We start from the raw sequence: 14,732 nt of genomic DNA, 5'->3' as shown, positions 1-14,732 counted from the left end.
AGATTCGTCAGCAAGTCAATTAAAAGCGATATGTATCAATTACTTTGTTTACTTTTCCATCAGCAATCGAATAAAAAATTATTTTTCCCATCGCTGAGAAGTGGCTGTTACGGCTGCTGTTAAGAGTTCACAGATCACATTCAACTTAATTGATATAACCAAATTTTCTGCTAATGAAATGTTTTATGAAAAGTCTAAAACTGTAAAAGATAAAGTGGTCTTCTCATAACTGATAACAAAGTATTAAAAGAATAGGTTTATTAGAGAAGACTAAAGGAATGGAAAGAGATGAGAGTGAGTGTGACTTGGTATCAGAAAGAAGGCTGAGTGAATCATCAATATCAGGACAAATGACAAGGAAGTGTTCTTCACATTTCATTTTATCAATGTGGTTGGGGTTCTATAACATTTCATTAACAAGATTTACATCAAGCAATTCAAACAAATGCTTATAAATTTTCAGCTTCACGGTAATTAAGAAATACTAAAGGATCAGTTCGATCAAAAATTGTTATCTTGACAATAGATGTTCAAATTTTCAAAATTTTGCTTTCAAAGAAAAAAAATTTCAATAAGAAAAAGACACCAGCTTTTTAGCGTTGGAAGTTGGAATAATTTTGTCTGAGTAAGAATAATTTTATTCCGGACATATTAGCTAACATGCAATTTTACGAATGTCGAGACCGACAATACACTGATCGATAAAAGGCACTTCAAGAGTGACGGTTGAATTTGATTCAGTAAAATGAGTTTTTTTCTTCTAAGAATTCCTATGAAGTAATGGAACCTCCTGCAAAGCAATTCACGGGGTCAGTGTCTAATTTTCTTGAACTCTTTTCTTTACTGAATGAATTCTTTTCTTCTAAGAATTTCTATAAGGAAAGTGGTAGAATTACACTTTATATCTTTCATGCTTATCCGCGATTGTAGGTACCTCGATAGGTTATGCAAAAGCAGATGAAAGCAGGAATAATATTAAATGGATCGCGTAGTGTCTTTTCAGTGAACATCAAAGTTTTTGACGAATAAAAAGGATAGAGGAGAGAAAGGGAGAGGTAAGAGGTATCACATTGTGAGTCTCCTCGAATGATTACCTTGGTAGGTCTGGTTAGATCAGTTTCAAAAAATAATGGTGCTTAGAGCTTAGAGTGAGATAGCAATCTCTCGGCTCTGTATATGATAACGATGCAAACACAAACTTCACAATATATTCCACTGAACTTACAATCATATTTTGGAGCACGATTTTAACTCCAATTTAAATGGAAGAAGTGGGAAAACTATTCTTGGGAACCAATTCGTATTTAAGGACAGAATCCTGAAAAGAAATCTTTTTCAGCTCTCGTAGTACATCAAGACTGATTGACTGGTTGAAAGATGAACTGATGATCAGCGATACAATCCACATATATCAAGATGGCCACTGATACTACTGCAATGGACCAATTTTCCTTTTCCTTTGCCTTACTCTTTAATTTCACGTTACTGCTATTCTTTAGTCCTTGCTAGTAAAATTAGATTAAAAGTTAACTTACTTCTTCCTGCTCGACATATTAAAACATTCATCTGATATTGGATTTTTGAACAGACTTCGAAGAAACTTATTCTCTGAGGCAATCACTCTGGAAAATTTTCGCAACGCACTGTAATTTTATGCAAAATTTTTTTGGTGAGAATAATGCAAAATGGAAAGACAGAGAGAGAGAAAAAAAAAAAAAGAGAAGGGAATATTTTGGAAATGTAATGCGGAAGAGAGTTTTACTGAATATGAAGCCTTGAAGCCTATGTACGACATATGCATATACATGACCATAAATAATTTTCAAATTGAGTGCATTTGGAAAAAAGCACCTTTTACTTCATTCTTTCACTGTCAAATAAATATGCGTATATTTTCTGAATGTATTGCACTTTATCACTTTAATTATTTACAAAATTTAATGATGAATTTTTTCCATGAGTTATACTTTTGTGCTTCATTTACTTGCTTTACTTTAAAAGTTTATTAAGATAGGTTAGCGAATTTGGATGAATGATGAACAGCGTTGAGCAAAAATGAAGCATACAAAACATGACCCACCCGGAGTTTCAGTGCAGCTGCGTGCTCGAGATTGTTGCAAACCCAAGCGATGTAAAATTGTTCGAAATTGTGCTTTTTCACATTCATTTTTTAATTTAACTGCGGACTATTAAATGTATTCATTCAAATATTTGTTTCATCGGTTCTGGAAATTAGCTTTTTCTGATGCTTATATTATTGAGATTGAAGCTTAAAAAAACACGGTATTTTAAATAAAATAGGAAAAGTTGATAACAAATCGCCTATTACTTTTAATGTATATATTACTTAAACAATTTCTCCTAAACTTAGATTAAACTTATGAGGTTTGCTATTCAACGAATCTTTTCTGTATAGCATCATATCAATCTTAGAACAAACATTTTATATATGTTGAACAAGCGATATTATGCTGAAGAAAGTATTAATAAATTCAAATGTAAAGTGCCACTATTCTGCAGTAAGATAATTAACGCTTCAAAGTAACATGCAAGATTTCAACTAACAAATAAATTTAAATTAATTCACAGGAGAGGAAAGAAAATGTGTTGGTGCATGAAAAATTTGATTCGTGTTTCAAGAGAGATGGATGAATTGAAGAAGTTTCCCTGCATTACATTACAGAAATGCAAAAATAAATTAGCGATGAGTGGTGAAGAGACAGGCAACAGATGCTTTCATAGGGAAATAAAAACTCCTTCAACATAGGCATATTACCGTCTTAATGAGAAATTTTTTGATCATTATAAAACTTACCGAGAACCCATCAAATACCCTTCCTACACTTCTCTTCATACACTTCATTTTTAGCAAAACTGAAGCTGAAATTATTTATAGAATAGAAAATAATTGTATGGTACCAATCTAAAACGAATTAAAAGTGAAAATTGATTCCTGTAGTAAGATAAATTCACTAGCATCGAATAGTAAACTCACAATTATTCTGAATTATCATTAATGCTTCTATACCTCACTTACCTATTCTAATGCTTTCATTGGTCTAACAAGATTTCCAATTCTTTGAGAAAAAATCTTAAATGATGATACAAGACATGATGTTTATTAAAAATAGCAAAGCAAAAAACAAAAACAGCTTTCTAGTAAAAATGCATCCTCAATTAAATGGAAGCTTAGAATGCTTATATTTATAATTTATAAAATTTTTATAATTAATATTTATAGAATGGTATGAATTTAGAACGTTACCGTATACAGGAAGTGGTAATAATATAACTAATCTCTGCTGAAGGTTCCCGACCAAGGCATTGAGTACATCAATTTCAATCTAGCAACTCCTCCCTTTCCCTTCTGCGCCCATTATCTCATCACACAGTGAACACATATCACTTTATTAACCACAACAACGATTTAAACGAACACAAATTAATAGGGTAGTAAAAAAATGTAAAATTTATATAGAAAAGTAAGAAACGGTAAGCAATGCATTCGACAGGTATCCCGAAACTGTCCGTGATCGGCTGCAGGAACTGCTGAAGGCCAGTCCTACCTGTGTGTTCACACCACCACCAATGACATTACAATAATTGGTTTGCCTATTTCATTATATCTGTCAAACATCAAATTCTAAATCGATTGCTAAAAAAATGAAAAAGATGTGTGCAACTAACTTGTCACCATGGTAAGATTAAATTTTGGATGACTTGGAACTTCTTGAATTACGAGAAAAGGTGTAATAAATTTATTGAAATTTTCTTCAAACGGTCAAAATATCATTAAATTAGAAGAAATGGAAGATATTACTTTGCACTTAAACAGATCAGTTCAAACTGTTTAGGATTAGGCAAATCGGAAGACTGATGGAAGTTTTTGACAGATAACTCGCTCAGATTTCGAGCACATCACACTCTATCCTCTCTGATAAGTTCGAATGCAAAAGCGATCATTATTTAAACGAATTCCAACTTCAATTAGCGAAATTTATTGACATCTGTTGATACTGCAGAGGAGTAATAATATGGAAATTTCATTATTCTTACCCAAAATTGTTGAAATTTAGCAAAGGAATAAAGAAGCGTGTTAAAAAGGATAGCTTGTGAAAGGATAGCCATTGCGCCCTGCATCATCACTGGTCCTTCTTCATCTACATATTCAAATTTGTGCCGTTTTCTGCCTCTGTGCATGTACTCAAACTTCATTAAAAAGTGCATTCTCATTCTCCTTCCCTACGCTTTAAATATTTTAAGCCGGCTGTTCCCTTCAAAAGCATCCAAGTAAATCTTCTCTTCTTCCTCTTCTCATCTTCCACGCAAAAAAAAGAAAGTCAATGAATAACTTTCAGCAAAAGAAATAAAATTTAAACATTTTAGAAATTCGAGAAATTCTTTTAAGTTGAAAACATTGATGTTAGCGTCAATAATTGCTATTATAAGCATTCACTTCAATTATCTTACTATCAATGATATAATTAAAATAATAATTAGGCTAATAATTTGTTTTAGTTTTATTCCAAATTTGTTTAAAATCAATTCGAATTTAATCCTAACCAGTTTGACAGAATTTCCGAGAAAGATATATTCAATTAAATCGTTGCACTTTACAAACTGTAGTAAACGAAATTTCATTCAAGCTGCTTTCTTTTCAAATTGTATTTTAATTTAATGTTAGAGTAATCCCAACGTAGACATTAAGCAGAAGACCACCGGAAACTGGTCTAATTGCCCACATCCAGTTTATATTTCTAATTAATTAATATTTGAAAGCTCTCATCAGCCACAAGCGAACTCTACGTCAAACCGTAATTGTTTGCCTTCTGAGTCACTCCACTCTCCATCATTGCACTGTATCCTCACTGCTCCACACTATTTCGTCATCTTCAATATCTCTCAATCAATCTTACTAGCCTATTATCAATTATATATTCGTAGTTTTTTCAAATTATACTGCTAACTGTTTGAAAATATTTATAAGTCTGCTACCCTCCTTCCCTTACATTATATCATTTCTTTGCCTCCGTCTCTAACATCTATCTATATTTCATTCTGCCTTGTCAAATTCTACTTCTCCTTCAAACTGTAATCTGTGAATTTTTGTTGTGTAATGGGGTGGTGTGGGAGACGGGATGGTTTCTTAGCTTCAATTTTATACGATCTGGGTCGTTCGAATAAGCGCTTGCCTAAAGCGCACTTTTTCCCCTATGTATGGTTAATTTTTATGTCATTAAAACGTAAAAAGACTGGAAATAGAATTTGAGAATTGAAATTCTTTCAGATAATGCTTCTTCCCTCAACGGTGGAGGATTTAAAAGTCGAAAAGAACAAAGATAGTAGTGAAGCATCGTATCTAGCAATAAGCTTGTTATGGCGACTGTGTGTGCGCACTGGTAACTCCCGTCATATGCTTCCGATATTTAAGATAATCATCATCTTTGGCGCTTCCGTTACAGTGGTATATCATCTCTTTATTTTAAGAAATTCATCGTACCATTAATTTATTATTTCCTCCTTGAAAAGGAATACTGAAGTCAGCTGTTAGAAGAGAACTCAATTCTCTGTGTTTATAGTGATAATATGATTCAATTAAATTTTACATTCTAATAAATGTTTGATTTAAGTTACATTTATTTGCATAACGTATGTTACAGAAAGGAAAGGAAATTGTGAACTTTTGTGAATTCTCAGTGTCATATAGTTGTATGTTTTGTAATTTCTAATCGCTAATTTTAGATTGCTTACAGTGATGTTGAAAGTATTTTGAAATAATGCTTAGCAAAAAGCAAGCACACGAGAAAGTGTTAAGGTTTAATAAAGAGCTATACAGTATGAGGAACTACTCCTCATTTCATCTATCATTACATAGTGTATTTTTCAAGAAAGCATATAAATTTCATGTCAAGCCTATAGGTAAAGGCAGCCAGTAGAACAGGTATCATAAAAAGTGAGTGAAGTAACGTGTGAAGTTTCTATTCCATGCATTAAGCTTCTGTATTATCTGTCATTGGACTGGACAATATTTGTGGAAGATCAAAGTTATGGGGTTGCCGCTATTCAAGGTCAACAGATCCGTTATGTAATTGAATCACGGCCTTGTCCTAATATGAAAAGAGATTGCTACACTGTTTATGATGCTGTGGATATGTTTACGTAAGTTTCTTATTTTGTATTACTGCACATCAAATTATATCTTACATATATCATATTCCAAATTTTCAGTTTATTCAGCTTTTTAAATTTAAGATTCAGGAAAGAATAGACTTACAGAATTCAAAACTGCACTTCTTTTGTTCCTATATTTAAGATCTGCACGATTTCCAGAATTCTTTTGATCCTTCCATAAAAGTCTATAGATATATAAAACCTACAGAAATACATGAAAGTGGAGTGGAAGATGATCTGCTATCCTTCTTTTCCTTAACAGGTTTTTCTAATTGAATCACGGCCTTGTGATTTAGTTAGAAAAATTCAAGCGAGTTTTCTTCAGGGCGGAGAAAGAACTCGATCTAAATTGAGCGTTCCGAATGGTAATGAAACTGAGAATATGTACTTGAACTGTGTGCTTAGTGCTGAAGTTGGCTTAAACTAATTCAATTAAAATAAATGGACGAGTTATTTCAGTGGTGATGTTAACCGTTTTCTGATAGCGCGACATGTTCGAAAGGAACAGGAAACTGTTGTCCGCCTCATCCCACCTATAGGTTCAGTTTGATTTTTTTTTTTGAGGACTTGAACTTGTTAGGTATTGACTTTTTGATATATGATGCATTTAAATTATTGAAGGATGTATTTTACAACAAATTATTGTTTTAATCATTTCTTGATCACTTATAATCAGATTCTTAAAATTTAGATTTTTAGGGACTACATTAGTGCAATTTAAAGATGGGTTCGGCACTCTTTTCATATTTACTGCACTGTTTTTAAATCCAGTCAGTTTGTCCCAGTTGTATAGAAAGCATTTAGGTATCAAGTCTAAACAGTCGGATTCACGGTTCTGGAAAGTGAATCATACACATATCAGTAGACATTATGTAGCAGTTATGTTAACTGTACCATTTGGTGCTGCTGCGTTGGCACTCTCTAATTACGCCAACCTGGCAGCGAATATTTTGATAGTTGGTCTTGGTGGTGGCAGCATGAATATGTTTTTGGCAAGTCATTTTCCGAAGGTCGCTTTTTCGGGCATTTTATAGGTGCATTGTCAGACACTTATTGAAGGTGATTAGTTTATGTATTGGACCTGTTTGGTTCATTAATACTTTCTTTATTGACTGTTGATTCCTGCAAAAAAAAAAAAAAAAAAAAAAAAAAAAAAAACGTGATGGCTTGAGATCTGAAATTTAGTTGAGAAACTTAAGATTTACTTAATCCCCTTAACATTAAAGAAAGGCTTAGATAGGATTCTAATGAAGAAGTCAAAAAAAATAGAAAATAGAAAAAGCGTGAAAAAAAAAGTTGGATAATTGGGTAATAAAAAGAGCTGGATAAGTATGAAACTTTTTCTGTTCTTTTCTTTGTTAATTCTGGTTTTTCCTTTGAAGTTCTTTGAAGGTTTTTTTTTTCTTTTCTTTGAACTAAGCGGTAAACATTGTTTGGTATGCAAAAATAAATTGAACTTCGATTTCCTGTTTCCATTGTAGATGGCGGTAACTGTTGTTGAACTGGACGAGGTTGTTACTGATCTAACATGGCGGTGGTTCGGATTGGAAAAAAGGCATGAAAAAATTCGTATCGTCACGATGAATGGCGTGAAATTTATTGAAGAAGCAGTAACTAAGAGTAACACTTTTTTCATAAAATCCTTTAAACCTTTCCGTGGTGTGTTATTATTAAATTCGTTCAGATAGTTTGGATACTCTATACTTAAGTAAATGTGTTTTAAATAATTTCCATATCGAACATATATATTATTTCCTCAACTTATTTCAGCTTTCATCATTGATTTCAGAAGCCCTCTTTGATGTTGTTCTTATTGATGTATGCGACGAAGTTGGCGATGTAATTTGTCCTGCCGAATCGTTCATCAGGCCAGATTTTATCGAGAATTTGAAGAAAATTCTGGAACCGACAGGTATATTGTTTTGTCGAGGTGGGTTAATCCAGTATCGCATTTCAAGGATTTGGATGGGTGTTATGTCTAATTAAAATAAAGAACTACGTTTACAAGATTTGTCACTATTTTGTTTCATGATAATTTCAGGAATTGTAGTACTGAACATTTTGCCACACGAAGACGTTTTGGATCAAGTCGATAAGGTCTTGTCTTTCAAATATCTGTCGTTAATATGGTATTGGTGACGGCGTGTGAAATGGAATTTGTTTCGCACTTTTTTATTGGTTCTGTTTAGCAAAAAGAAACCTGTAACACGAACTTAATGATATATGCCTAATACACTACTTGAAAACACACCTGAAATACTTTGTCATCAGTATTTTATATACTGGTTTAGGTCTTCGTCCGGGAACTTTATTCAGACTTCTGTCTAATCTTTACTGAATTTTAGTTCAATTAATTTCAGCTGTTTTGAATTACTGGGAAGTATCTCATAGCGGGGAATTTCGGATTCATAAGCCTCTGAGTTTAAAAACGATGTTTTGCTATTTGTTCCAGTTCAATCTTATAGATTGTGCATGTATACCAGAAGCATTTTCCAACATGTGCTGTTACTCCACTGCTTCGTGAAATGAACACAATACTTGCGTGTCAAATTCTGCAGCACGATGATGCATATACCAGTCAGCGTTTGATGTCTCAGAGATTTCAAGAGGCTTGGAGTTATTTTGGCTTCCTTCAACAGTTTGGTGTCGTGAAATTGTCCTTTATAAACGGTAAAAGCAAAGAAGAAAATGTTGCCTGAATTTTGAAAGTCCTCTTTCATATTTCTAATAGCTTTAAATTATTTGGTATTATAAAGAAAAAATTATGTATTTTGTCTTCCTAAGAATGTCAGTCAGCTGTAGTATGCTAGAAATTGTTCGGGTGGAACAAGGCTGTAGTTCTTGGGTTTGAAATGTATGGCTGATGTTGTAACTGACTGAAATATGAAAGGCTACTAGTATGGACGCTTATCCTATGTTTGCAAGGCTACATTATTTGTTTTGAAGTTACTTAAGTCCTACGAGAATTGATCTTTTGTTATATTCTAGATGTGCTGCTGTTTTCCATATCAGTTTATTCATGTGTTTTGAACCCTATTTGTAGTTTTTATTTGCGTTTCTGAATCTGCATACAAAATTTATAAAAACTGACTATTCATTATGGCTGTCACCGACTTCCAATTTATAACAATATTTTAGTGGCGACATTTTAAGGTTGAGTTCAGGACAGAATGGATTTAAGTAGTTCTTAATTTTTTTCAAAAAAGGAATGCTGAAATGTCATCTGTTTCTAATTGACTAATAGGAAGGACTTCAGTTGAGTGAAAGTATTGTTTGGAGTTGCAAATTACGCATCAAAATTTGTTTTAGACTTTCCTCATTCCCCATTTCATCCCAATTTAATTTTAAAAAAAGTTGATACTGGGCATCAAATCATACAAATTATTAGGAATAACTAATTATTAAGATTACTAAGACTACAAATTTGTTTCCTGTACCATTCTTTCGATGGTCTCATATCATTCATGAGTTATCTCATATGGAAACAGAAATACATGCGACGACCATCACTTTCTTGCAGTCTTTATGAAACCATTAATGCACCAAATCTGTATCGTAAGACCCATTGTCATTCTACGAAATATTTCGGCTCTTCTAATTATTTCGCTAAATAAGCGGAACAGTTTTCAGGTAATCCGGATCCGTTCCAATAACTTTGGTTACATAAAACGCATGCATTGTGTACACAATAAACAGAAGTTCATCACTATCAATATCCTGAAAAACGAAGCAATAAACTCAAACTGTATGTATGGGATATACACTTTGCAGTATTCCACGGTCATATCAGGTTTCATTTTCGTATGTTATCTCTTTCTTCAATAGATTGGAAAGAAGTGTTAAGATCTTTGATCTAGTAAGAACTAAACAGCATAAGGTTTAACTCCCATTCTTTATTATTAGTATGGTACTGCATATAAATGTTAAATGTTGTCAGGGTTATAAGTTGAGTATAGCTAATGTGTTTTTGTATCATCGGGGCCATAGCTTAACTATCAGCAGTCCAATATTTCTTACCTTAATTTCTAAATTATTGCTAGATGAACTTCGCATATCTCGGAAAATAAGTCGGAGTCGTATTTTTCCATCATCAGATGATGATTCCAAATCACAGAAACGATACTGCCACGAGTAGCGCTATAAATTTGCAGAAAGTATAAATGGGAATGGTTTTACGCACGATTTATTGAAGATTTTTTTTAATTTTAGATTGCTTACAGTGATGTTGAAAGTATTTTGAAATAATGCTTAGCAAAAAGCAAGCACACGAGAAAGTGTTAAGGTTTAATAAAGAGCTATACAGTATGAGGAAGTGATCTTCATTTCATATATCATTACATAGTGTGGTATTTTTCAAGAAAGCATATAAAGGTTTTACGCACGATTTATTAAAGATTTTTTTTAGTGATTGGATAAATTTCTGAAAAAGAAAATATACCTTTGTAGGAATGTCATATAAGCTTATACCCTGCTTGATATCAATTACCAAACCACTAGGGCGCCCTTGATAACTGCATGCAAATGTGCGTGTCTGAGAATTAAAAATGTGATACTTAGAGAAAAATTGATGTCAAGAAAATTAGTATAAACAAAAAATTAAGGACGGGTGAGAAATGATAAACATGATTAAATATATGCTATGATAAGGCATATGTTTGTGGGACAGACAAATGACATAAGTAAATAAGTTCGCAATGATATGAATGATAAATTCGGACAAGTAAATACCTGGAAGCTGTTGACAGTACTGTGCAGACAACGGTGATAAGCTACGTCAAACTGATTGAATTGATGATGATTCTCAACTGACATGTAATGTTTCAATCCATTTATGGATGTTTCAATCCAGAAACAATAATCACGTTTGTCTAACGCCGGTTTTTCTCTATCCATCACTTTGAATGCTGTATCGTAAATTTTGTATAGCGATACGCACTTATTCAAGTCATCCGAATTCAGCTACAAATCATTCAATTTCTATTTAAAGCTGTATTTATGGACCGAACAAAAGTCAAATTATTAAAAAAAAAGCCTAAGCAATTTCTTGATGCCCAACATACTGGTGGAGACTCGAAAATACAAAGTTCGCCGCCTTTCAGGATGATGAATCGAGGTTCCCAACGTTGACATGGATCTTTAAAATGTTCTTCTGGTAATCGTTCACTTACCCAACCGATGTACGTTATCTGAAAATGTTATTAAATTTCAATTAATACGGATCAATGCAGAAACAAAGGGAAATTTTTCAAATTGAGTCCTTACAGTCACAACCTTTCCTTTTATATTTTTATTTTATGAGATTCCTTTGCTTCTTTGAATCTCTAAATTCTCTTGAGAGGCTAACAATTTCAATAACTTCGCAAAAGTTTCAAAAGTTTTTAACCCATTATTTCATTATTCAACATTGTCACACACAAAGCCAACCAGCTATTTTTTGATCTGTTACTCTTCTTAGTACTAACCTGCTCATTTTTATGCAAATATTTATTTGACAGTTTGATGGATTTATAATTGAGCGATGTAATGCGACTCTGAATGTGTTTAATCCATTGTTCCGTAGTATTTTTATCTTCGCAGTGTACAATACCTGTCGATGAGCCGTCGACCGCACGAACTTCGAATGCATTGTTTCTGAAAGTCTAAGCGCTCTTGAAATTATGTAAATCGTAAAAATTTTATTCTAAAATTCTAAAGGAATTTAAAATTTTAATAGCAATTGGAAAGTATGCTAAATGGTAATTGCTTTATATTAGGGGAACGATTGAATAACAGTTGAGGATTATATCCTATTGAATGAAAGTATCTTTAAAAAAAAAAAAAAAAAAAAAAGGAATGAAAATATCTTAAAATTTACATAAACTGATTAAAATGGATCCAGCAGCGTCTATGACTTTTAGTTACGAAATTGATAAGATGAGATTAAATCCTATTTTATATCTTAATTGGTATTACATAAATTATATTTAAGTGATAACCTCAATTTATCAGTTCCCCACAGATAACGCGTAATAAACGCCATCGGTAGTGGAATCTTAGCCATCGTTTTCCATTCATCTGGCGTGTCTTCAGCTGTACCTCGACCGGTCGAACTTCGTATACTAGTTATATCACCTGCCGGAACCGATGACTGTACTTTTAATGAGCTCTAAATTTGATTTCGAGATTTTAAGTTTTAATATTTACTTAAATCCATAACAAGATAAACAGATTTTTCCTTGTAACAATCCCATCAGCAATAATATTTAAGAAAAACTTCCGCTCTAAATAAATGAATTGTTGAACCTTCCAGGTGTTCGGTTCATAAAGACGGTCAAATGCGTTTTCTGTGTGTGATCTGAGTGAATCTGACGGCCTGAAAAGGTTATGTGAGACTTTACACACCGAAAAAAGCTGACGGAATCAAATGTTACAAAATATGATCGAAGTGTTAAAAGCTATCCTCTCATTGATAATTGTTTCAATATGTCACGTCAGTTTCGTAAGTTTTTTCATAGGAAGTACAAAAATGTTGCAAAATCCATCACCTCTTTTTTTAGGGCACTGATGGATCATTACAGTATTAAAGTTATCATGCCATTAAAAACTTAGACTTTCACAGGTTTCACAAAACGATATTCAACATTCATTATTCCTCTCCCATCTTTCATAACTTAAGTCATTATATAGAGTGTTAAAGCTTAAATCACAAACTTAGGTAGATAATTTAATGAGCATCCAATAAATGTTTAACTTTAATGTAAAATCGAACTTTAGATAAGGAGCAATTTGTATATAATGTCTGACACTAAGAGTCACTTCATCTCCAGTATCCTTCAAAATTTGGACAATTTCATCATGAGTTTTGCCATCTGTCGACTGACCATTTATTTCAACGATCACATCGCCAAGATATAGCTGGCCGCACGCTTCCGCTATAGTGATATAATATTACCATGATATCACCACATCAATATCATCATACAGGGTGATTGTTTGAGTTATGATGGATAATTAAAGCGATGAAAGCGTTACAGTAAAATCGATTATGGGTTATCATCAACTTCAAATTTTGAATTGCTGTTTAAGTGGAACGAACCATTGAGAATAATAAAAGTGACTTTTTAATGCACATACCAGGAGTGTTACGGAAAATCTTTGAAATGACAACCGGAACTTGCTGATTGCCATCACTACCACCCTGAAAAAAGTTTCGCCAGTTAGAAAGTGGAAAAATTCTATTTTTATTTTACCCAACTTACTTTGATTGATAATCCTAAACCAGCGTCACTTTTCTTGCATAACTTAACATGTCTTATGCTAGTATCAAGTTCCATCATCGAATCCTTCGTTTCGTCGGAAAAACTGCTTTTAGCAGTTATTTGAATAATGAGAACATCTGAAATTTATACCTACGTAATCCAAAAAAATGAGCTGCTTTGATTTTAACTAAATTGAAGCTTACTTTTAAGTCAGAAGAATCCATTAAAGTTTAGAAAATATCAAAAAATGTTTTGATTTTGACTTATCAAAGTGTTATTGAAATGAATTAATCAGACATTGGCTGCAGAAGTTTATCATTACAGTATTTTCCTATCTGTTTTGAATAATTTTCGATCATTGTCAACCTTTTGTAAGTTCCAGTCGTGCGGGTCGTCCCCGACCTTTACCATCACTGAGTAGTACCATACCGTGGTGTACCTACAAAGCTATTTCTTATTGCATATCTGAACTCAATTTCAATTTTTACAATATATATGCAGGCTGTAACACAAAAACTTACAACATCGAAATTTTTTCCACGATTCTTCATTATAACTGTTACTTTTGCCAATTGGAACTAGAATAAAAAGAAATATTTGTTCACAAGTTAAGTTATGAATTAGTTAAGCAAGGAACCCTTATTAATAGTTATAAATTACTAGGTTTCGCTAAATGAAATCCGCGACTTTAAGGTAAATTAAGTATAGAAATAAGCTTCTAATTGTATCTTAATTGTACAGAATGGTTGATATTAGTCTTACACAAAGATCATGTAATTCATTTGATATTATGCGCGCACACTTCCGGTACATTTATTCTTCTACTATCTATCAAAACGTGAAAAAAATACGAAAAGTTACGACGAGTCACACTGTTTTTAAATGTAAAATAAGAATTATTTATTATAAAAAATACTCAAAAAGTCAACAGAAATGCAGTTCATCGATACCAGGAAATCAGTGGCGATAAGTTGATAAAGTTGAAGGAAATAATGCAGATGTGAAGAGGTAGTGATACACGTGCGTGTAGAGGAGCAAATTAACTAGTACAAACAGCTGTTCCAATTGCTCGAAGATCTATAAACTGAACTTTCGAACTACAAATATTCATCAAGTCACTCAGAGAGTTTAAAATATTCAACTCCATGTTTATTTTACCATTGTTGTTCAATTGCACTCAGCACCTTTAATGGTCATTTATTGCATTAATAATGATAATTATGGGTTATTTGCATTGACAAAAGATATATGAAGCATTGACTCTTGGATTTAAAATCCTTCTTTCGGGTCATTTTTTCTCAAAATATGTGAGGTGAAAATCGC

The 14,732-nt window shown here is 32.7% G+C and overlaps 3 protein-coding genes across 3 annotated transcripts; 1 reads left to right on the top strand and 2 right to left on the bottom strand.

Moving 5' to 3' along the window:
• Window positions 1-1,601: 1,601 nt before the first annotated feature.
• On the bottom strand, window positions 1,602-3,637 carry Bm14200 (Uncharacterized protein; the record flags this gene model as incomplete). Its single annotated transcript, XM_043075396.1, has 5 exons — window positions 1,602-1,643; window positions 2,081-2,152; window positions 2,816-2,880; window positions 3,266-3,344; window positions 3,581-3,637. The coding sequence occupies 5 exons, from the start codon at window positions 3,635-3,637 to the stop codon at window positions 1,602-1,604; spliced, it is 315 nt and encodes a 104-aa protein (XP_042931330.1).
• Window positions 3,638-5,290: 1,653 nt separating this feature from the next.
• Bm9896 (Uncharacterized protein) lies at window positions 5,291-9,824 on the top strand (the record flags this gene model as incomplete). The annotated part of the gene is made up of 9 exons (XM_001898227.2): window positions 5,291-5,464; window positions 5,996-6,159; window positions 6,631-6,710; window positions 6,976-7,181; window positions 7,653-7,791; window positions 7,961-8,083; window positions 8,213-8,268; window positions 8,637-8,841; window positions 9,802-9,824. The coding sequence occupies 9 exons, from the start codon at window positions 5,291-5,293 to the stop codon at window positions 9,822-9,824; spliced, it is 1,170 nt and encodes a 389-aa protein (XP_001898262.2).
• Bma-stn-2 (Uncharacterized protein) lies at window positions 9,778-13,960 on the bottom strand (the record flags this gene model as incomplete). The annotated part of the gene is made up of 12 exons (XM_043075395.1): window positions 9,778-9,888; window positions 10,189-10,308; window positions 10,610-10,702; window positions 10,900-11,130; window positions 11,232-11,357; window positions 11,634-11,802; window positions 12,147-12,316; window positions 12,955-13,082; window positions 13,285-13,348; window positions 13,410-13,546; window positions 13,776-13,848; window positions 13,931-13,960. 12 exons carry the CDS (start codon window positions 13,958-13,960, stop codon window positions 9,778-9,780), a joined length of 1,452 nt encoding a protein of 483 aa, XP_042931329.1.
• Window positions 13,961-14,732: the final 772 nt, after the last annotated feature.

The sequence above is a fragment of the Brugia malayi genome (genome assembly GCF_000002995.4).
Source record: "Brugia malayi strain FR3 genome assembly, contig: Bm_v4_ChrX_scaffold_001, whole genome shotgun sequence".
In the NCBI taxonomy this organism is placed as follows: domain Eukaryota; kingdom Metazoa; phylum Nematoda; class Chromadorea; order Rhabditida; family Onchocercidae; genus Brugia; species Brugia malayi.
The sequence above is the reverse complement of the archived record's forward strand: the minus strand, read 5'-3'. Positions and strand labels throughout refer to the sequence as shown.